Genomic DNA, 24393 nt, shown 5'->3' on the forward strand with positions numbered 1-24393 from the left:
TTTGAAGCAAGTTCCAAATCTAAAGTCCATCAGATTTGCGACTGGAAAAGCCCGCTGAAAGTCTGGGGAAGCCCACACACGATCGGATTATCCGCCGGATTTGGTCCGTCGGCGTCCGTCTGACTTTTGTAGCCGAAAAGTCCGACCGTGTGTACGCCCCATAACATGTTTTAAATCTTCATATGGAAATTCTGAAAAACTGTTTTTCAAAACATTCTTTCTTGCCATTATTAGTAAACTAATTTAGTTTGATAGACCCTAAAATTTGGTCCAGATCTGCTATTTGAAAGAAATCCCAGACAAATTAAACAGGCTTTATTACAATTTGTACTAGTCTTTCCGCACAAAAGTAACATTCACAGTTAGAGTTTTAATTGGGAACATTTTTCTATCTTGCCCCTTCAAAGTGTCACTACAATCGAAAACAATTGTCATTTTGACCCTACTAACCATTAGAAAATTGAACGCACATAATGAAAAAAACATTGAACAAGATTCTACTGGTGTATGACCAGCTTTATTCTGGCTTCAGCAGCAGTAGTATTGTATTACAGAATGCAGTCACTGTGAAAAAATTACATGTACTGTACCTCTTTCTGAAAGATCTTGAAGGTATGCCTTCATAAACTCCTTCTCAAACTGTTCTCGGTCTTGATTATTCTCATTTTCATTCCCATTATCTGAAATTTCACATGCTTCAATTGGATTATCAAGAATCTTCACATACCTGAAAGGAAAAATTGTAAAAGTATAAAAAGTTTAACACAGAAAGGATATGCAATTTAGATTTAGATCAGTATTTTAGAACTGCTTTGAAAATCAACAGGGGGTACTCCAGGCTGACATGCTGCTACTACTTACATCTTTCCAACTGTTCTGGTTATCCTTTTAATAAGTGATTACAACTGATATTGTTTTTGTTCTAGCCCTCATCTGGATACTCTGGCTGTACTAAATGTGTCCTATGTGGGCAAGCTCTAACATCAAGACAGGTAAGCTTGTAAAGAACTGGAACAGCTCAGAACAGGACAGTCACAGGCATGATAAATAGATATGAATAACAGTAACATGCACGATTCACTTCACTGTATGCCCTAAAGCAAGACCTGATGTTTGAAAGCCAAGTTTTCATTTAATATTTACATTTAAAAAAAAAGATCATATATCCTTGAAAATCCTTCAGTATGATAGTCCACCTGTACGGGTTTTGAGCTCAAAAAAAGCAACTCTGGACAACCAGGACAATTCAATCTAAGAAATACAAAAAAATGTGCTCAATTTAAAACGTTTACTAATTTTTAACGTCAAAGGGATTTTAATAATGGTTCTCGGCAGAACTGCAGCCTCTTGTTGTACAATCCTATGCTGTGCAGCCTCCACTTCTGAAAACTACAGAGGAGGTTTGTGCATGTAACAAGTGATAAGTGAAGTGATCCGTATGAATAGGAGTATGGGGTGAGTAAGGACACTTTTCCTGATGCTATTGCTTGCAGGTAAGTAGTATAAGGCACCATTTTGCTGCCACATGAATCTTCTGTAACATTTGTAGACCTTCTCTTCATCTCTAGCATCTCCTTTGACCTTCAAGATACTGTAATACTGGGAAAGAGGATAACAGGTAAGGGTGCCAGGAGGGCATGAGATGCAGAAAGAAATGCTAAGATACAGTATATAAGTTTGGAATACACTATTCAAAATACTGCTAAGCCAGTAATGTAAAAAAAAAATGTTTTTTAGAGATATTCTATTAGCTAAGCTTTCAAATGGTTTTCCTTAGGGGATATCGAATATAAAGATATTATGATGTAAAGTAAAGCCCTATTATACATACCATATACTAAATCAGTGTGATAAAATGATAGTAAAGGATGTAAAAAAAATCATAGAAAGTTACTATATAATGAAATTCAATGTTTCATTTTGCAAAATAAACTAATAAAAGACATGGAAAGACACCCCTTTGGTTCAGGAAACAGAAAACAGATTTTCTCTACTGCAACCAATTAGTAAGGGTGAAGCACATGAATATAATTCATATATATTAATACCATATTATTTTTGAAAAAAAACTTTGTCTGAAACTCAAACTAATCATTACAATGCTAGCACAGTTGAAAAATATAGACATATTATGTTCCCAGGCTGCCTTTTTCTATACTTGTAAAACTGCTATTTTCACTATGAGAAAAAAATACCATTGGTGTGACACTAGGGCCCACTGTCAGTGCATTTATTTGCAAAAATACATTTTGCCAAACTGTCTTATTTTTTATACTTGCCTGGAAAGCGAACAATTGTAAATCTACCAATGTCCCTCTAAGAAAAATAACACCAAAAATGCCAGTGACAATCACTGTAATACTAGGCAACCCTGCCACTGCATGTACTGCCAGTGGATAGGATTGTCATGGGTCAAAGCAGACCTTGCACTAAAATGGTATACCTATTACATCGCCCCAACCACATGGGGCAATGTTGAGTGTTTAAAAAAAATTGACAAAGTCTCAAATAATTTTTTGGAGAGTCTTAAATTGTGTTTTTCTGCCAATTTTTCTATCATAATGAATTGTGATTGGATGCGTATTAAGTTCTTTAGTCCTGGTGTTTGTGGAAGGAACCGTTTGGACAGAATGACCTTTATCATGCCCAGAAAGTTTTCCCACCTGGAAGGGACATAATTAACCTCAGCAACCCTGGAGACAACATAGTGGAAAAAAAATACTTGATGAAGAGATCTAGAGTTTCCAGTGGTGATGTTGATGTAATTGACTGTCAGTTTCCAAGGTCTTTTCTATGAGAGCAAGACCAAAACAAGTGCATCAGGTCAGGGTTAGAGGGAACACATTTAGGGCAGTGTCAGCCAACCATATCTAAGGTTAATATTAAATGCTCCAATTTAAACTGGTGATATTCATGTAATTAAGGCCAAGGGAGTTGCCATTAGAGTGAGTAGAAGTGTGTGTCTATTGTGCTAGTCAAAAGAGGAGGTTAGGCTTAGAAGTTTAGGTCTAGCTGGAATGTTAACATTAACATATGTTAAAATCAAGCATGACTGTGAGAATTTTAGAGGAGAGAATTTAAGGGAGCCAGGCAGAGAAGTCATCAAGGAAACTTGATGCCAGTCTCTGATCCTGATAGATCACATCAGTCTGCAAATAAACAGGAGAAAACAGGAGTTTCAGAGGAGGAGAGGGGCATAAAGAGAGGTGAGGGAAGATCCTGAAAGGTGCTTTGTGGGAGTAGAAGCATTCTGATTATACCTTCCTTTCATCCTCTGGGCCATGGGAGAGGACAGCTGGAGAGGTGGAGTCAGATTCTTGAAGCCAGGTTTCAATAACAACAAGTATAAACCTGAAGTTGAAATCTGACCTCCTCCATAGAAAATGTTATAAGACCTTTAATTAAAAAAGCTAAAATAAAAATGATTGAAGCCAAAATTATGCATACGCTGTACTTGGTTACAGAATTTTTATTAAATATTATAAATATATAAATTAAAGTAGGAATTTGAAAACATTTAAAGACTAATGCCATTAAATTATGAATTGAAATAAATAACAGGAAACCACAAGAAGTCCTCATATTTATGAAATCAATAAATATGACAAGTAACCCATGCATAAGTCAGAATTTTGCATACATGCATATGCAACACATTCACACACAAGCTGTGAGCTGAGCTGCTCTGTTATAATGTGCCTCATTGTCTTTTGTTTCATTATGTTATTTACAACAGCAAATCTAAGAAAAAGATAATCTGTGTTCTGCCTCATCTGTCACTATGTGATTTGTACGCATACAAGTAACTAGAAGATATTAGGATAAAGCTTCCTGATATACATATAGTAATAGGATACAACATTTTCTATTCTCTTGTAGTCATTATTCTTTTTTGAGCCTTAATATATTGTAAGCTGACACAGATCAGAGTCAGTAGGAAACATTTCATTATTTAGAAACACATTCTTCTTTTAAAACTGGTGTCAATGAAACATGCATTTATTTCCAGATTGATCAAGTGTCGTAGGGTGGGCAGCTTAAGAACATAAACACAAGATGTTACAGTTCATATTGCAAATTAATCAGGCCCCCATTTCATCCTCTTATGGGGCGTACACACGGTCGGACTTTTCACATGCAAAAGTCCGACGGACGCCGCCGGACCAAATCCGGCGGACAATCTGACCGTGTGTGGTCTCCATCGGACTTCCGACGGACCGTTTCGGCCGGAAATCCGACGTACTTTAGATTTGAAACTTGCTTCAAATCTTACGTCGTAACTCCGCCGGACTCAGTTCCTGACGGAAAGCCCGTTCGTCTGTATGCTGGTCCGACGGACCAGATACGACGGAGGAGCAGGTTACTGCATCTCGCGCTCGCTGCAATAGGAAAAACAAATTTTTCCATTGCGGCGAGCGCGGGGGGCATCCCAGGCCCTTAGGTCTGGTATGGAACTTTAAGGGGAACCCCCTACGCCGGACTTTCAGAATGAACGGACTTTCCCACACACGGACAAGTCCATTCATTTTGAACGTGACTCAGGTACAACGGGACTAGAAAAGGAATTCAATCTCGCCGCTTTTTTTGGCGAGATTGAAACCTTGCGAGCCCCGTCGCAGGCATCCCAGGCCCTTAGGTCTGGTATGGAACTTTAAGGGGAACCCCCTACGCCGAAAAACCGGCGTGGGGGTCCCCCAAAAATCCATACCAGACCCCGATCCGAGCACGCAGCCCGGCCGGTCAGGAAAGGGGGTGGGGACGAGCGAGCGCCCCCCCCTCCTGAACCGTACCAGGCCGCATGCCCTCAACATGGGGGTGCTTTGGGGGAGGGGGCGCCTTGCAGTGCCCCCCCACCACAAAGCACCTTGTCCCCATGTTGATGAGGACAAGGGCCTCTTCCCAACAACCCTGGCCATTGGTTGTCAGGGTCTGCGGGCGGGGGACTTATCGGAATCCGGGAGCCCCCTATAATAAGAGGGCCCCCAGATCCCGGCCCCCCCACCCTATGTGAATGAGTATGGGGTACATGGTACCCCTACCCATTCACCTAGGGAAAAAGTGTAAATAATAAAACACAACACAGGTTTTTAAAATATTTTATTAAACAGCTCCGGGGGGGGATCTTGCTCCGGCTTCGGGGGTCCCTCCGGTTCCTCTTCTGCCGGCGTCCGGGTTGGTTCTTCGGCTGGCCCCTCCGCTGTCTTCAGGTAGCTCTATTGCCAGCGGAGGTCCGGGCTTCTGGGCTTCTGGGCTTCTCTTCTCTTCCCCAGATGTTGACACGACGCTCTCTCCGGCTGGACTGGTCTCTGAGGGCTCTGTTGTGACTTATATAGGCGGAGACCCCGCCCCCATATAATGTCACAGTCCCTGGGCATGCTAGGACTGTGACGTTTTAAGGGGCGTGGTCAACCACGCCCCCTAAAACGTCACAGTCCCAGCATGCCCAGGGACTGTGACATCATATGGGGGCGGGGTCTCCGCCTATATAAGTCACAACGGAGCCCTCAGAGACCAGTCCAGCTGGAGAGAGCGTCGTGTTAACATCTGGGGAAGAGAAGAGAAGCCCAGAAGCCCGGACCTCCGCTGGCAATAGAGCTACCTGAAGACAGCGGAGGGGCCGGCCGAAGAACCAACCGGACACCGGGAGAAGAGGAACCGGAGGGACCCCCGAAGCCGGAGCAAGATCCCCCCGGAGCTGTTTAATAAAATATTTTAAAAACCTGTGTTGTGTTTTATTATTTACACTTTTTCCCTAGGTGAATGGGTAGCGGTACCATGTACCCCATACTCATTCACATAGGGTGGGGGGGCCGGGATCTGGGGGCCCTCTTATTATTGGGGGCTCCCGGATTCCGATAAGTCCCCCGCCCGCAGACCCCGACAACCAATGGCCAGGGTTGTCGGGAAGAGGCCCTTGTCCTCATCAACATGGGGACAAGGTGCTTTGTGGTGGGGGGGCACCGCAAGGCACCCCCTCCCCCAAAGCACCCCCCATGTTGAGGGCATGCGGCCTGGTACGTTCAGGAGGGGGGGAGCGCTCGCTCGTCCCCACCCTCTTTCCTGACCGGCCGGGCTGCGTGCTCGGATCGGGGTCTGGTATGGATTTTGGGGGGACCCCCACGCCGGTTTTTCGGCGTAGGGGGTTCCCCTTAAAGTTCCATACCAGACCTAAGGGCCTGGGATGCCTGCGACGGGGCTCGCAAGGTTTCAATCTCGCCAAAAAAAGCGGCGAGATTGAATTCCTTTTCTAGTCCCGTCGTACCTGAGTCACGTTCAAAATGAATGGACTTGTCCGTGTGTGGGAAAGTCCGTTCATTCTGAAAGTCCGGCGGAAGTCCGTCGGGAAGACCGGATTCCGGAAAGTCCGGCCGTGTGTAGGCAAGTCTGGCCGTTCAGAAAGTCCGGCGGTAGTCCGCCGGAAGTCTGGCGGCAAGTACGTCGGACCTAGCTTTCCAGAAAGTCCGACCGTGTGTACGCCCTATTAGAGTAGAACTAAAGGCAAAACCTTTTTTTTTTTCATTTTGGATTGAGTAAGGGAGGATAATAACCCCTTTTCGTTTTTTTCCTCTTTTTTGCTATCTGTGTGCCATTAGGGAGATTTCTTTTCACGTTCCTGTCCCAAAGCCAGAACAGGAAGTGAGAGAAAATCCCTTCAAAGTGAATCCCTGGTTATCAGAGATTTTACTGTGGCCTAAAAATTACCTCTTACATACTGTATAATACGTTTTATTCAGTAACTCATTTGGCCTTTTCTGATCCACTTAGTGCTGTTTCCATAGATATAATTTCTAGCATTTGTTTTTTTTTTCTCATTGTATGCAGGTTTGGAGATTGCATTTATCAATGCATACTCTTGTTTTTCCAGTACGCAAACGCTGGAGTCCAGATAACTCAAATGACCTTGAATGTTTCTTATCGTACATCACGGGACACAGAGCCATAGTAGTTACTATGTGGGCTATAGGCCACCTTCAGGTGATGGACACTGGCACGCCCTAAGATAAAAAGTGCACTTCCTATATAACCCCTCCCACTGCTGGAAGTACCTCAGTTTTTTTGCCAGTGTCTAAGGTGTTGGTCACAAGTAAAGATGTGCTATGCTGAGCTCCACTGGAGCAATCCTTGCTGGGGCTAGCCATGCAGCCGAATCCATTCAAAGTGTCTTTTTGGCCGAATTGAATGGTACCTGGGCCTCATATCCGAAGAAATGAAGTCTTGCCTGTATCGCTTCTCTTTAGAGAGCTGGACCCCGGGATCCAGTACTTTTTGGTATTAAGGCCATAAAGTTTTTATTGGCGTTGGTGCTATTACTGGTCCAGGATTGTGGGTTTCCCCGAGGATCCCCAGCTCCTGAAGGTTTAACGGAACCCACCGTGAAGGGTGAAGATTGGGTCTGTTGGTTTACCACAGAAAACCCTGCAGCAGGAAAGGTAAGTGGAGTTTTCTAAGAAATTTTTAAAATTTTCTTACGATTGTCTCCTTTAAATTTAGGAAGTGTTGTCAAGTGTTGTCACTATGTGTCACCACTGGGGGCTGTATTGAGCACTTATGTCTCATGCTTCTCAGAAAGCCCACGTTGTGTCTAGGAAGCAGCAGTTTCTTCGTCCTCCGGCCAAGCAGCAGACCTCCGGTAAGTCTGGGGGGGTTCCCTCTCCCCACCAGACACCCCCCTGTGCTGTTTTTTCTTCCCCTCTTCTCAGAGAAAGAGCACCACAAGAAATTAAAAAAAAAAAAAAAAAGCGAACAGCATGCCGCTCGGCAGCTTTCAGACCCCCCCTCGCCATTCCTCCTTTCCTCCCATGGATCCCATAGGATCAGGAGCCCGTGCTCACGTGGGAAAGAGCTCTTTTTAAAAAAAGAGGGGAAGGGCCGTAGGCGACGGGGGCGGGGCTTAGCACGGCAACATCCAGCGCGGGAAGGTATGTTTTAAAAGACACAATTTGTGCTGTTACATGCTGCAGGAGGGACAAAAGAGCAAATGTGGCATATAAAAGGCATTCCTTTTGACACATTTACTACTGCATCAGGCTGAGCATTAATAGCAGCGACAGGGCTGGACTATTGCTCAAGCAGTGGATGCATTCCTTCTGGTAGTACTCTGCTTTGTGCATCGGGCTATGGTCAGAAGGGGGGTGATAAACACCTCAAAAAAGGGCTCTGGAAGGACTGCTACAGTCACATGGAAGCCTAGATCCATCCCAGTAAAGATGGCATCCTCCCCTGAGAGTAATATGGCTGGTCAGAGTGAGCCATCAGGAGGGGCAAGTGTTGCAGCTGCTCTTAACACTGCAGCCCCTGTGTATATTACTAAGGAGGTTTTTTCTTCAACCATTTTAAGCTTGGAGCAAAAAATTGATGCTTTAATTGCATCCCAGAGTGGTATTAAGCGCAGCAGGTCCCCATCCATTGCTCAGGACCCTCTTGCTGAGGAACAAGGAGCGAGAGATGACAAATTACTTTCAAAGGACCAGGAAGAGGCTGAAGTCTCCTCTTCCGAAGAACCTGATACAGAAGTGTCAGGTTCGCAGGAAAGATTGTTGGTACAGTCTCTCACTGAATTGGTCCGCTCCACATTTTTACTGCCAAAAACGCAGTCAGTCGATGAGCCCACTTCTGGTTTGGGTTCACTAAAGCCTCTGTTCATTCTTTTCCTATCCATTCATGGCTAAGGAAGCTAATTCTGAGTGGGGGCACCCAGATAAACAGTTTTTTCCTCCGAAAAAGTTTTCAATACTTTATCCTATGGAGGAAGAGTTTTATAAGAAATAGGGAATTCCAGCAATTGACGCTACTATATCCTCTGTAAATAAAAACCTGACTTGTCCAGTAGACAATGCTCATATGCTAAAGGATCCAACGGATAAGAAGTTGGAGCTCCTTTTTAAAAACTATATTTTGCTCGCAGGTTCAGTCGTCCAACCTGCGCTGGCAGTGATCGGAGTATCTCGGTCCTTAAAGGACCAGTTTATAGAGGTACTCAAAGATATTCCTGATGAGCAGGCCCAGGATTTGACCAGAATATCAGAAGCATTGTGTTTTACAGTAGACGCTATGAAAGATTCTATTCTCCAGGCCTCACGACTCAGGGCTGGTACATGTGCGTAGAATCCTATGGTTGAAAAATTGGTCAGCCGAAGCGCCATGCAAAAAGCTCTTGGCCAGTTTCCCTTTTCATGGTGGACGGTTGTTTGGAGACGATCTGGATAAGTATATCCAAAGAATTTCTAATGGGAAAAGTTCCCTTTTACCGGTTAAGAAGAAGTTTAACCATTTTTCTTTTAAATGTGCTTCTTCCTGGGGCATCAGCCTCCAGGCAGTCACGACGGCCTCCACTGTCAGGTTCAAGAGGTAAACCTCAGGGTCAGTCCCAGGGCCAAAAAAGGACCTGGGAGAAGAAACCCACAAAACAGAATACTAAAAGCCTCCGTTTGCTCGAGTGGGGGGAAGGCTTCTACAGTTTTCAAAGGTCTGGCAGGAACAATGGCAAGACAGATGGGTGGCTTCCTCAATTTCTCTAGGTTACAAACTAGAGCTCCGAGAGTTCCTGTCTCCTCGTTTTCTCACATCAAACGTTCCCAGAGATCCAGTGAAAAAGAAATCTCTCTTTCTAGCTTTGGATCATCTCTTGTCTCAAAGAGTGATATTGGTGGTCCCATTGGAAGAGCAAGGTTTGAGGTTTTATTCAAACCTGTTCACGGTTCCAAAAGCAAACGGAGATGTCAGACCCATTTTAGATCTCAAAAATCTAAACCGTTTTTTGAATATCCGTTCTTATCACATGGAGTCAATCTGATCAGTAGTCTCCATCCTACAAGGGGGAGAACTTCTGGCGTCAATCGACATCAAGGATGCTTATCTCCATGTGCCGATTTTCCCCGCTCACCAGAAATTTCTACGTTTCGAGGTGGAAAATCTTAATTTCCAGTTTGTAGCTCTGCCTTTCGGTTTACAAATGTCCTGACTCCTTCTTTAGCCAGGCTAAGGGCTCAAGATGTAATGATACTAGCCTACTTAGATGATCTACTCTTGATAGATCAATCGGTAGCCCGCTTAAACCAAACTTTGGTCACCGCAGTCAGCTACCTGGAATACCTAGGTTGGATTCTCAACCTAGAGAAATCCTCCTTAAAACCATCAAGGAGATTGCAGTACTTGGGGCTGATCATAGATACAGCTCAGAAGAGGGTGTTTTTGCCCCAGGAAAGGATCAGTTCCATAAAGGAACTGATTCAGTTGGTCAAAACAAAGAAGAATCCTTCTATTCGACTTTGCATGAAATTGTTGGGAAAGATGGTGGTTTCTTTTGAGGCCGTTCCTTATGCGCAGTTTCATTCAAGACTGCTGCAAAACAGTATCCTGTCAACTTGGAACAAGAAGGTCCAAGCTCTGGACTTCCCAATGTGTTTATCCCCCAATGGACGTCAGAGCCTCAATTGGTGGTTGATATCCAAGAATCTTCAAAAAGGGAAATCCTTTCTATCAGTTACCTGGAAGGTGGTAACAACAGATGCCAGCCTTCTGGGCTGGGGAGCAGTCCTGGAAGAAGCGTCTGTCCAAGGGAAATGGTCCAAATCAGAGATGACCTTGCCCATCAATATTCTAGAGATTCAGGCAGTACGCCTGGCCCTGGAGGCCTGGACGTTTAGACTACGGAATTGTTCTGTCAGAGTCCAATCTGACAATGCCACAGCGGTGGCCTATATGAATCACCAAGGGGGCACGAGAAGTCGTACGGCCCAGAAAGAGGTGAATCATATTCTTTCTTGGGCAGAAAACAACATTCCTTGCCTATCAGCAATTTTTATTCCAGGGATAGAGAATTGGCAGGCGGACTACTTAAGTCGCCAACAATTGTTCCTGGGAGAATGGTCCCTTCATCCCGACATCTTTCTGTCAATATGTCAAAAATGGGAGTTCCGGACGTGGATCTGTTTGTGTCCAGGTTCAACAACAAGATCGACAACATTGTGTCAAGGACAAGGGATCCAATGGCATACGGAACAGATGCCTTGGTCTTTCCGTGGGATCAGTTTTCACTGATCTATGCATTCCCTCCTGTTCTGCTGCTTCCGCGTCTTCTTCGCACGATCAATCAAGAAGGGAAGGAGGTGATCCTGGTGGCCCCAGTGTGGCCTAAGAGATCTTGGTTTGCCGAGATCATAAACATGGCGGTAGGGGACCCTTGGACCCTACCACTGTGGCCAGACCTTCTCTCGCAAAGGTCTTATATTCCATCCTACCTTACAAACGCTGAATTTAATGCTTTGGCTATTGAGACCCACATTCTAAAGGACCGTGGGCTGTCAGCTTCAGAAGTTTCTACTTTGGTTAACGCTAGGAAGCCGGCCTCCAGGGTCATATACTATGTAGTCTGGAAGGCATATATCTCCTGGTGTGAATCCAGGGGTTGGCATCCCAGAAAATATGTCATAGGTAGGATCCTTGAATTCCTACAGATGGGATTAGAAATGAAGCTGGCCTTGAGTACTATCAAGGGCCAGCTGTTGGCCTTATCTGTATTTTTTCAGTGACCACTTGCTTCACACTCTCTGGTTCGTAACTTTATTCAGGGGGTAAAGCGAATTAATCCCCCAGTTAGGTCACCCCTGAACCCTTGGGACTCAAATTTAGTCCTGTCGACATTACAAAAACAGCCTTTTGAGCCAATTCGAGATATTCCCTTGGTCCTCTTGACGAGGAAAATAATTTCCTTGGTTGCCATATCTTCTGCAAGAGAAGTATCAGAGTTGGCTGCTCTTTCTTGTAAAGAGCCATATTTGATTATTCATAAGGATAAGGTTGTATTGCGGCCTCATCCTAATTTCCTACCAAAGGTAGTGTCAGGTTTTCATTTAAACCAGGATATTGTACTGCCTTCATTTTTTCCAGAACCTCGTTCTGTGGAAGAAAAGTCACTACATTCTCTTGATGTGATGAGAGCGGTCAAGGTCTATTTGAAAGTGACCGCTCAGATTCGTAAAACATGTTTTTTTGTGTTGCCAGACGGTCCTAAAAGAGGACAGGTATTGTCAAAATCTACTATTTCTAGATGGATTTGTCAAGTGATTGTACAAGCTTATGGTTTAAAGAGGAAAACTCCTCCTTTTCATATTAAAGCGCACTACACCAGGGCTGTTAGCGCTTCTTGGGCAGTGCATCACCAAGCCTCCATGGCTCAGATCTGCAAGGCCACAACTTAGTCTTCAGTCCATACATTTACCAGATTCTATCAAGTAGATGTACTGTATACTGCAGCTTGCAGTATAAGTCCTCTAGTCTCTTAGTGCCCTACTTTTGTTGTGTCTCCCTCCCTTCAGTTGGCATTGCTATGGGACATCCCACATAGTAACTACTATGACTATGTGTCCCGTGATGTACGATAATAAAATAGGATTTTTATAACAGCTTACCTGTAAAATCCTTTTCTTTGAAATACATCACGGGACACAGAGGTCCCTCCCTTCTTGGTATACACGTTTTACTCACTTCATGTGCAGCTTATCCAAACATATACTTTTTAGAATTTCTTTATTGTCCACTGAGGAACAGAGGACACAGTGTACACATTGTAGAATTCCCCCAGTGTTTTTGCTAGTGTCCTAGAAGGTTGGATGCTTTTATCCTCAACTCTCCTGAGAAATATTTATCTATGTCTTTTATTTAGTGTATCTTCATTCTGTTTCTTTGATTTCTTTGATCTTGATTTCTTTCAATGTTCTCAGTACTTGTCAATGTATTTATTGTAATGCTTGGGCTTGTCTCTATACAGCAGTTATATGAATCAGTCTCCTCAGCATTAACTTTAGAATCTGTACCTAGACCCCAGTGGACTGAAGATATTTAGACTGGAATGTGACCTTCGGGCACTAGGCTCTACTTGTGGTGTTCTCCAGTTTTTTGTGTACTGTGTTACTTAGCCACAGAATGCTTTTCAGTTCTAGAGCTATGGCAAAACCTCTGGTGTGACCCAATCTCTGAAGATTCACCCTGTAAACGGGTTAGAGAGAGCTCAGTATTGCAATACTTTTCAGGCCTTTGCACTCTTTGTTAGTTAGCCACAGAGTGCTACCCAAATTTAGAGCAGTGGCAAAGTGTCTAGTGTGAGCCAGTCTCTGAACACTCTTTTGATCAGCGAGCACCTGAAGGAGGAAAACCTAACTAATAGGTGTCCCTTGAGCATTGAAATCTGCACTGGGACATTATTCAGTCACTTGCATACTGTGTCAGTTAGCCACAAATTGTTTTTTTCAGAGGTCTAGTGTGACCCCCTTCACTGATCTTCCCTTTGTGAGTTAAACCTTTTAATGAGGCTTAATTACCTCATGTTCTTTGGGCATTGTGTTCTGCTTGTGACACTTTCTACTCACTTGTGTCGGTGAGTTACAGATCATTTTTCAGCTTCAAAGCCATGGTACCACCTCTGGTGTGACTCAATCTCTGCAGACTCACTCTTTATGGATGCTTTCTGTTTGTTAACACATCTCAATATGTAATCCTTATACTTTGGACTGTACTTTATGTCACTTTGTAGTCCCTTGTGTACTATATTAATAACCTGCAGAGTATATTCCAGTTCATGGCACAGCCTCATGCGATGACCTTGTCTCTCATAACTTATTACTGAATAGATAGTTCAGGCTACAGCAGCAGTAACTACCTCATAGTTTTAACCATTTGGCACCTTTTTACTGAGGTAAGGGTAATGCCCGAGGGAAGTCAGTGCTGATGTCATCCGCCATGTAGGGTGTTGTGAGTGCACAGTCTTTTTCCATATTTCGGCACAGAAGGACGACATCTTTTTCCACTGCTACCGTTACTGGAAGCATGTTGTGGATCATCTGATCTCCGGTCTTGCTCCACTGCCCGCTTTCAGTGATTTATATAGCCAGTCTGTCCATCCAGTTCAACCAATAGATCATCTCTGGCCAACACCAGCCTCACCAGCACCTACTGCCTAGGTTTTTTGTGAGTATGCTGCACCTTGCCTCTTTTGTTTACTGCTCTTTGGTGTATCATGTCAATTAAAGACGCTTAGAGGGCAATCCAGATGCAACAGGTGATCTTATTACATACTGTTTCAGAAATCATTTTGTTTGTATCTTCAGAGTAAACCAATGCCTGTATTTTGGATCCTAGGATTCCTATTTCCATAGGGGCATCCTCAGCAGAGGCTCGACTTCCTTTACCTAAGACCTATATAGTACCTACCAAGCTTTTTATTTTAAATTCTGACCTGGAAACTTCTGTTCACAGACTTTCAATTTGCACCTCAGCATCATCTGCGGCAGAACTTAAGCTAGGTATAGATGTACAGTTTTTTTTTTCATTTACCCAACAGGTTGAATGAAAAAATACCCGACAGAACCCCAGGGATCTCTCTCACTGTTCTATTGTATTCTGACAGGGCCCCTGTCAGAATACACAAATTAGCTCTTTCTCATTGGCTCTGAGTGCTTATAGAATGCTAGTTTTCCAGCTTGACCACTTGACAGAAGCTGGTTGTTAGAGCAGCTGCTGTTGAACAGACAAAGGTACACACATACCGATATTTGGCCAGTTCCTGCCGAACTGACTGATTTTTGGTACATGCGTACAGGGCTTTAGTTTTCAGCCTACTGTGCCCTTATCACTTTGAATATCTAAGGCCCTCATAGTTGTTTCTGAATCCGAACCTTCACAGCATACTCTTAAGACTGGTACACAATGAGCTGAATATCGGCCAGTATCGGCCAGTTCAACAGAAACTGGACAACATTCTGCCAGTGTATACAGCAGCCTGTCCGACAGAAGCCAGCCCAATGTCCAGCTTCTGTTGAACGGGTATGCTGGAAGACCAGCAGCTGATCGGCATCCGTTCAGTGCTTGCGGCCAATAGCTGCAAGCCATAACTGGTGTCTTTTGGTGGGGGGCAGCCCTCCTGTCAAATCACAATAGCTCAGTGGGGAGATCGCTGTACTAAATCACATAGTTAATACAACGAGTGCCTCAGTTTTTTTTTTCGTACAGCCCGCTGGGTTAAATAAAAAACAAAAACAAAAAACGAGTAGTGTGTACCAGCCATTTCAGGCACTGTACTGGACCAAGTTCCTGTTGGCTCTGATGTGCACTCTGTTGTTTTCAATCTAATAGCTGCAGTATGTTCTGCTATGCAACTAAAAATTACACTGCAGTACCAGAATGATCTTTTTCAGATCGTGCTAATATAAAGACTTTTCTAATTTCTTCTACTCCGGAATGGTTCCTCTTTGAGGACTGAGAACTTTCAGTCATTGTACGGCTTTCTACTAATGATGTGAGAAAGCTTTTTCATTTTTATACCAGCAACAAAAAGCACTCACATGAGTATAGACAGATAGGCCGCACACCCCATAAAATGCATAAAAACCTACGAGAACCCCCTATCGGGGCTTTAAAGCAGCCAATGAGATGCAGTATAGATAATTGAAAAAATCGATTTTATTGATACAAAAAGTATAAATAACATATTAAAAAATCGCTAAATGAATTCTGACTGTTTGAGTCAGGACATGAACTGGATATAGCGTACAATTGCAGCGGACTATGCCTATAATTAGAACCAATGCAAAATGCAATGTATTATAGAGCAACCACAGTTTCCTCAAATGTTGAATCCTTAAAATTTGATAACAACAGACAATGCCTATAAATAAGGGCAATATGCAATGCAGTATATGTAGGACAACGAGAGTTGTATGTATAACATCTGACGTGTTTCGACCCTTGCTGGGTCTTCTTCAGAGGATGGTTGTCCACTGTGAAAAGGTCAACATATATCAAACATAACATCAGATTCGACAATAACAAACCTATATATGTATACCATGTAACATATTTGCCTAGGTTGTATAGTTACCTATCACAGGATTTCTAGCGTTTTAGAGTGTTTAAGGTGATGCGATTCCTCCTATGTTCCCTTGTCTCCCCGTGTCGGGCCAACTCCCCAGGGAACGGGCGGTGGACCAAATATGTCTTGCAAGGGATCACGCGTACATGCCCCCCATACAGGAGAGGGAAGGAGAGAAAGGGACAACAGGCGGCCCAAACTGCACCCAGATGGGTTCACGTTAGTACTAGAAACAAAGTAAGAAATGAGGGGTCAATTGGTTCTTCCACATAGTTAGGAAGTTCCCCTACTATGGAGTTTTATAGAGTTGTTAGATTATAGGTCCATGGTTGTGCAGGAAGGCAATTGCTTGAGATAAGAAGAAGGGGGGGAGAGGGGAAGAGGGGAAGGGGAAAAAAGCATAGTGGGGAAAAAAAAAAAGGGGAGGAGGGGGGAGGGGGAGGGGGAGGGAAAGGGGGGAAAAGGGAAGAAAAAGAGGGGGAAGGAGGAGAAAGCGTGTAAGGAAAAGTGAGGAGAAAAGAAAGGGAGTGAGCCATGAAGATGTGAGTGACAGGAATGAACAAGCAAATAGCAAATGCACCTCTGCCCATCAAGAACCATGCAGCATAAGGATATATGGAAAGAACAATAGGGTAAAAATGCCAACAGTCCACCAGTGAATGAACCAAGTGGAAAGGGGAAAGACCAGCCTATGCTGGATGGGAGGTGATAGGAAAAGGGGAGGGGAGAAACTGGGAAAGTGAAGGAGGGGAGGGGGGGCAGGGGGGAAAGAAAGAAGGGAAAGAGCGGAGGGGGGGAGGGGGGAAAAAAGGGGGGAGGAAAAGTGGATGAGGAAAGGGGGGGAGGGGGGAAGAGGAGAGGGAAGGGAGGAGTGCTGGGGGGGGTGACGTGATGTGGGGGGTGTTGGGGGAATGACAGTGAGTGTATGTCGGAGGAAGGGAAGTGTGGGGACTAGTAGTGAGAAAAAAAAATAGAGCAAAAAGTGCACAACCCTCCACCAAAACACTGAGTGAGAAATGCAAACAGTGACAAAGTGCAGAGGTGGTAGTGGAGCTAATTACCCAATCAAGCGAACCGGAATAAAAGGATTGATATGTTCCTGGTTCTGAAAAGGTAGAGTATAAATAATAAAAAAAAATTAAAACTAAATGAAAAACATGATTTAGGGAGAAAAAGAAATTGCTGGGGAGGTGAATGGAGGCTTTGAAGTAGTTTCGAGTGTACTTACCAATCTATTAGATCAGTGGGTGCATTGCCTGGCATCTCAAAGTTGAAAAAGATCCAATGAAGTTCCCCTGGGATATTGTTGCATTTATAGGGAGTATCAATTGACTAACTCCCATCAGGTGCAGGTATATGAGCGCATCCCTCCCTCCTCCCTCTCCATTGGGGGAAAGAGCGGCACAGCTGTGCGCTCTGACGTGGTCCCCCCGGCGTTCCGGAAGAGATAATACCCTCGGGTGTCCCCGTCGCTTCCGCCGCAACTCCGCAGGCGCCGCTACGTCACGCGCACGCGCACTAGGGTGCGCACGTGAGCACGGCGTCCGGAAGGGATCCGGGACGCCGCTGGCAGGATGAGAAGCGCCCAAGTCAAGGTGTTGCCACCTAGTGGGCGCATATAGGAGACGCAGGGCCCAAGCGTTGCCTCTCTCACCCTGCCAGGAAGGCAAAGAAGGTGCGCCCCCGCCCCCCAGAGGAGAAGCACAGGCACTGGAGGGGAGGCAGCCGGGAACATAGAGCCAAACAGCCGTGGATTATATGCTGTGTAGACAGATGATAATAAAATGTGGCACAAACAGTCCATGTCACTTGTTCACTGGGTACTGCATACAAGGTCTATATAATATGAATTGACTACTGACTGACCATAATCTGTACACCGTACTCTGCATATTATTATCTCCTAGGAGATGGTTACACAGTTATAATAGCATTGTCCTATTGCAATTACATAATCAAATAGCACATATACAAAAGAAAGAAAGATTACATAATACCTAAATGTTTTTACATATGAAGAACTCTGAACTGTTTTTAGGCTGGATTTTTCTAAAAAATAGAACATTGCGGAGTATGAAACCCACTTTGTTAAATCCCATAACATACATGAAGAGATATACCTCATACATTCAAAAGTAATGGGGAAGATGATAGTAGAGATATTGGTTGTACGTAGGGAAAACCAGGCAGGAGTAGGTACAAGACTGGAAATGCTGATAGATAAGGTGTATTGTGGAAAACTCAACTTTGGTCAGCATGGGGGGGGAACAAGGGAAGAGGAAGAAACAAGAAGAGGGAAAGGAAGAAAAGATTGGTGATGTTAAATCTTTTCTCATGTTTCCACAGAACATTGCGGCACATACGGGATGGAAGGTCCTTTCCCATACATTCATTGTGTCTTCCCCGATGAAAACCCCTGCAAAAAAGGGGCAAACTAAATCGATTCGTTTAAACCCGGTGGAGAGGTGGCCTGTAACTGGAATATCCATCTCTGCTCTTTTTGCAGCAGAGACTTATTCCAGTCGCCACCTCTAGTGGGAATCTTTATTTTGTAAAGGGCCACAAAAGTGACTCTAGGGACTCTGTAGTTGTGTGTAAAGATTATATGCCTCCCAATGGGGAGATACGGGTTCCCCACCTCCATGCTATAGACATGTTGGGAAATGCGTTTCCAGAATTCCTGCCTGGTTTTCCCCACATAGTAGGCACCACATTCACATTCCATCAGATATACTATTCCACGAGTGTGGCAGTTCACAAACTGTGTAGGTGTGAATGTGTTTCCGTTGAGTAAAACAAAGATTTTATCTTGCTTAATAAGTGAACAGTATGAACAGTGTCCACAGGGGAAGGAACCCGCTAAGGAACAGTGCTTCAATCTCTTATTTTCGTTGGTGTATTCACTCCGAACGAGCTTGTCACGTAGTGACATAGCTCTTTTGTAAGTTATGGTAGGTTTTTCTTGAACAAACTCACGCAATTTGGGGTCATCTGTGAGGATGCTCCAATGTCGCTCTATGATCTTTTTAATAGCCTGGTGTTGTCAGGAGTAGCGCATGATGATCCGGGTGAGATTGCATTCAAAACTTTTGGAGGGTTTAGATTTAAAAAGCAGCTGAGGTCTAGAATGTCCTATAGCTTGATTGTAAGCTTTTTTAAGCCACGATCTATTGTAGCCCCTTGCTAACAGTCGATTTTGGAGCCCCTCTGCTTCTTTTTTGAACAAAACATCATTTGAACAGTTGCGCCGAAGGCGCAAATACTGTCCGTAAGGGATCGAGTTCTTTAATGGGATAGGGTGAAAACAATCCGAATGAAGGACCGTATTCCCAGCAGTTGTCTTGCGGAACAAAGTGCTAGAAAGGTGTCCTTCCGCAGTGACCGAAATGGAGACATCCAGGAAGGTGACGCTGTGGGGGTCATGGGTCATCATAAATCTCAAGTTACGATCCGTCACATTAACCTTGTTAAAAAATTCAACTAGTTTGGTCTCGGGTCCCTCCCAGACGACGAAGACGTCGTCGATATACCTCAGCCATTTAGTTATATGGCTGGTGTACACAACAAGGTCCTCGTCGTCCAGGAGAGACTTCTCCCACTCCCCCAGGTACAGGTTGGCGTAGGAGGGGGCACAACAGGTCCCCATAGCCACACCCTGTACCTGGAGGTAGTGGGAGTTGTCAAAACAAAAGTAATTATGATGCAGTATGTAGTGCAGCCCGTTCAAAATGAACCTGACCAATGCCGGATCATACTGGGAATGCTGTTGCAAGGCCCTTTGTACAGCGGCCAAACCCTGAGAATGGGGAATGCTGCTGTACAGCGCCTCGACATCGATAGTCACCAGAAGGGCATTCAGGTATCCTAAGATCGTTGATGAGTTGTAAAAATTGTATTGTGTCCTTGACAAAGGAGGGCAAAGAGAGAACAAGAGGTTGCAAGTGTGCATCTATGACTCGGCTTAGGTTTTCTGATATGGCTCCATTGCCGGAGACAATGGGGCGGCCTGTGGGTTTTGTCACATTTTTATGAATCTTGGGTAGACTGTAGAACGTAGCTACCTTGGGATGTGGGGTCCTAACAAATTCATAGATATTCTTGGTGATTTCCCCTCTATAGAATGCACGATCAATCATACTATAAAAGCTGGAATTATATTGATTGATGTTAAGGGCTGAAATTGCTTTATACCATTCTTTGTTCTTTAAAATGTCCAGACACATTGAAACATAGTCGTCATTATTCATGATTTATGGTGCTGAAGGGCCAGGTTTTCATCATCTGAGAGATTGGCCGGTTTGGATTGAATTTGTGATAGTTTGCATATGTCATGAATTGTCTGCCTTAAAAATACTGCTACATTGGGGTTAATGCTCGAAGAAGGGAATGTGGTGGAGGCCTTTTTAAACATCATTAGGGGATTTGAGGTCGATTTGTCCACCTCCTGCAGTAAGGCGTCCAGATCGATTTGGTCTATTAAATCCACTGTGTTGTTTTCTTGGTAAAGGAGAGTTAGGTCTCGTAGGGCCCTACATTCCTTCATGCTGAAAAAGGACCCATCCACAGCGTCATCTTCAGAGTTATCCTTTGCATGCAGGTATTTTAATAATAGCCTGCGTGCGAAAAGTTGTAGGTCAGTGACTGTTTCAAAGACATCGAAGTTCTGTTCGGGATAGAAGGTTAGTCCACGAGATAAAAGTTGTATCTCACTTGGTGACAGATTACAATTATCTCATTGGCTGCTTTAAAGCCCCGATAGGGGGTTCTCGTAGTTTTTTTCATTTTTATAGGTGGGATTCTCTGACAAATGGTCCGTATCTTTTGTGGACTTGCCAGTTTTACACTTTAATGGACATGTTATCACTCTGATGGTGCCTTTCTATTTATAGACTTCACAGAGTGGACACCCAATTTAAATCTTATTTTGAACTTACTGGAACAACTCTCCATCCTCTGACAGTAACTTTGCTTTGTGAAACCACGTCTCAATAAATCACATCTTTTAAGAGGGACTCCTCAAGCTCAGTAGAAGACTCTCGAGCTCTGCAACAGCTTTAACAACTGTCTAAAGCTCTCCACTTCAGTCTAACATTGAAAATGGTCTGTCTACATACTGTACATATCTAACATGGAAAATGGTCTGTCTACATACTGTACATAGGGCACATTGGCTGCATGCCTAGTATAGAGAAGATACATGAAAACAACAACTTATTTACTTGCAGTTCGATGGAAGGCATCACTTTAGTCATTCCCTTAGCAATGGCATGCCCATATCTCCTGGTTCTTTCCCTCAGCACCTGCTTCAACGTATGAAATCTGTTGATGAGGCAGATGTACCGCAGACTTCAGCTAGTACAGCTGTCATTTCTGGTAGGCAATCAGTCTGTCTCACAGGTGCACCACAGGTCTTGTAGCCATAAAATATCTGTTTAAGGTATACCCCCATTATTTCCCCATTCTGTTTTGTCTCCTTACATTTCTGCTATTCAGTTTGAATGCTTAAGATTCAACCCACAATTCTTCCTAAACCTTGTAACCAATGCCTAATTCATCCACACTAAAGCTAATTGTCCTCTCAAAAAATTGTCAGGTCTTACTTTTAGCCAGATCCTGTTATCTAAGTGCCATTTCCTGTATACTATTTGAATATAATAGGTACTATCATAAGTAATCCTCTTGGGATTGTGGGCAACTTATTTGTCATACTTCTTTTTTTTTTTTGTACTGTCCTTCATTACTCTTTTGCCTCTCATCTTCAGATGCAGTATCTCTATGGTTCAGCTATTTTTGGCTGACCCATGCATCACTTTAACAGTGAGTAAACAATTCCCTCTTTTCTGGAGTAGATTAATACTTAACCTGTCACTGTATGATGTCTGGCTCTTTACGCTGGATAGTGGTGGCTTTCTCATTGGGATTGATTTACTAAAGGCAAATAGGTTATTCACTTTTCAAGGGAATTTACACTTTGCAATGGAATTTTCCACAAAGCTTAATGAATAAGGTGAAGCTCTACTAACTTTCATCATCTAATCATGTGTAAGAAAAAAATTGTGTTTTTACATTTAGTAATCAACCTCATGGTGTCCACATTATTCCATACAGAGCTTAAAGTGGAAGTACATGCAAAAAATAAAATCCCTGCATCTATAGCCACCAACATTATAACACTAACCTCTCTAGCCCTGAAAAGAAAAAATCAGTATACATACCTTTTCTACAGGTGGTCCGATCCGATCTCCATCGGCGGAAGCTCTGATCCCACACTGAGCTGTCAGCCGCGGCTTCACTGTGGTGGTAGGTGCAGAGGACACGTCCATCAATTGAAGCCCCATAGTAACTCTATGGGTGACGTCACTTCCCATTCATTTCACAGCCGTTGTTGGATGTGTATTCAGCAAATATATAAAAAGAAGGAATAAACCGCGCTAATTTACGTGACAGTGAAAAAAAAGTGATTGGGAAAGACTGCAGCGATTAACTAGGATATATAATCCAACTAGCAACAAACATAATATATAAAATTGCGCTAATCAAAAAGTGTATTATGAAATATGTTAAATAATATGCTTGTAGTGTTACAAAACACTAACCAATAAACAAATCACATATGAAACAACAAAAGTGACATTTAGCACATAATCAGTTTAAATAAAGCAAAAAAAACCCCAAAAAACTGTGACAGAGTCCATTAAGAGTAATAAGGTCCAAACGGAAGCAGATATGAATTCTCCAGCACCAAGTGATTCAATTAAACTTGTCTGGGACTCTTACCAAATCTTCAGGACCACCTTTCTCTAGGATGGTCAATCAGGCAGGCAGAATACCTCTGCGGGTTATAATGATGATCACCAAGCCTCCAGGATATTGGGGTGATACCCTCCCCTCATGGCAGGACGTCCAAAATAACCAAGGGTAGGGGGTAATCATATAAAACAAAAAAACTCCAATAGTGTAATACCGCAAGGATAGATTTATTGAAAAAATGGCTGATTGGCTACTTACAAAAAAGAAAAAGAAAATGCGCATTGGATAAAAACAATTGCCAGCAAACGAACAGAGCATACACCCAAACTTCCGGAATCACATGTAACGCAATGTCATCAGCACATAGCAGCAACCAACATGTTTAGTCACACGTGACATCTTCCTGGGGCTTTCCTCGCTTTCATGCTACAGCAATGGTATACAAGAAAACCAGCTTCATTCCCATTTCTCACTATTTCCAGATCGTATTTAAACCATACAGACGTGTCATGTATTAATCCACTATATCGAACATAGTACTTACATAAATGGTTAGAAGGCAAATAATAATATATAAAAGGCAGAAAATAATATGTTAAAATATTATTAAAAGATGAATGTCTCACCAGAATGACATAAATTGGCACATAAACACTAAAAACCTCTAGAGGAGATCTCCGGTATTGGCCAAATGGTAGTACAACCAATATAAGTAAATGTAATTTAATCAATCCCCATATTTGCAAAAATCATGAGGATCGTTGATCATTAAATGGAAAAAAGGTTTGCCCCTAGAAATTGAATGAATAATACCTGCATCATACATAACAAATAATCATCACATAAAAATGTATTTAAAAATACAAAAATTCCATAAACATTATAAATAATGTCAAATATAGATATTTTATGTATTATCTGTAAAGGCTATCTCTACATCAGCATTTAAACCCAAATGTCTGAGACATTTGACCCTATAGATCCAGCTCATCTCTAATTTAGATATTTCACGTTGCTTGGATCCCTGTCAGAAACCACGAACCAGACCGAGACAGTACAGTAATGTACTGTACAAGTACAGTAAAATCACACTTGTTTATTAATAAAAATAAAAAGGTAAATAGAGTAAGCATAGTCAAAGCATAGCCAGAGTCCAGTAACCAGATCGGGTAGTCAGCCAAGCCAGAGTTCAGTAAGCAGATCAGGTAATGAGCCAAGCCATAGTTCAGTAACCAGATCGGGTAATCAGCCAGGCCAGAAGTCAGGGATCCAAGTAGAGGAACAGCAAGCAGGATAAGGAGCCAGAAGGGATATCAGCAAAGCTAGCCTTTAAACGGAACGCAGGAGATGGTTTCTTGTGATGTGACCAAGGCGAAGGCAGGAACGAAGTGAGCTGGAGATCTTTAAGTAGGCGGGACTGACGAGCAGATCCACAACAGCTGGTTAACTGTGGAGAGAGATGAGAGCTGGCAATTAGCCGACAGCTGAGCGGCAAGCTCAGAGAAGGAAGGGCTGAGCCAATCCCACCTTCAGTGCAATTTTGGCTGAAGACAGCTGAAGACCTAAAAGGCAGATCCCAGCCGGATTTTTGGCATGGACCTCTAAATAGTGTCTAGAGACCGGATGTCCTTTGAAACCTCTTTTGATGTTACAAATGTGCTCATTGAGCCTAACTTGTAATTGGTGTACTGTACACTCAATGTACTAGAATCCGCAAGGGCAGGTAAGAAGGTATACCACATTCGGAGTGGAACACATGATAAAAGTTTTAATCTGAA

At 43.3% G+C, this 24393-nt stretch overlaps 1 protein-coding gene across 1 annotated transcript in view; it reads right to left on the reverse strand.

Moving 5' to 3' along the window:
* Positions 1–24393, reverse strand: part of LRRC2 (leucine rich repeat containing 2) — a 462509-nt gene that overhangs the window by 28591 nt on the left and 409525 nt on the right. The window contains exon 8 of the mRNA XM_073632967.1: positions 591–727. Within this exon, the coding sequence (XP_073489068.1) occupies positions 591–727 (137 nt within the window). The remainder of the gene's footprint in view (positions 1–590; positions 728–24393) is intronic.

Source organism: Aquarana catesbeiana, linkage group LG01 (genome assembly GCF_042186555.1).
Source record: "Aquarana catesbeiana isolate 2022-GZ linkage group LG01, ASM4218655v1, whole genome shotgun sequence".
Lineage (NCBI taxonomy): Eukaryota > Metazoa > Chordata > Amphibia > Anura > Ranidae > Aquarana > Aquarana catesbeiana.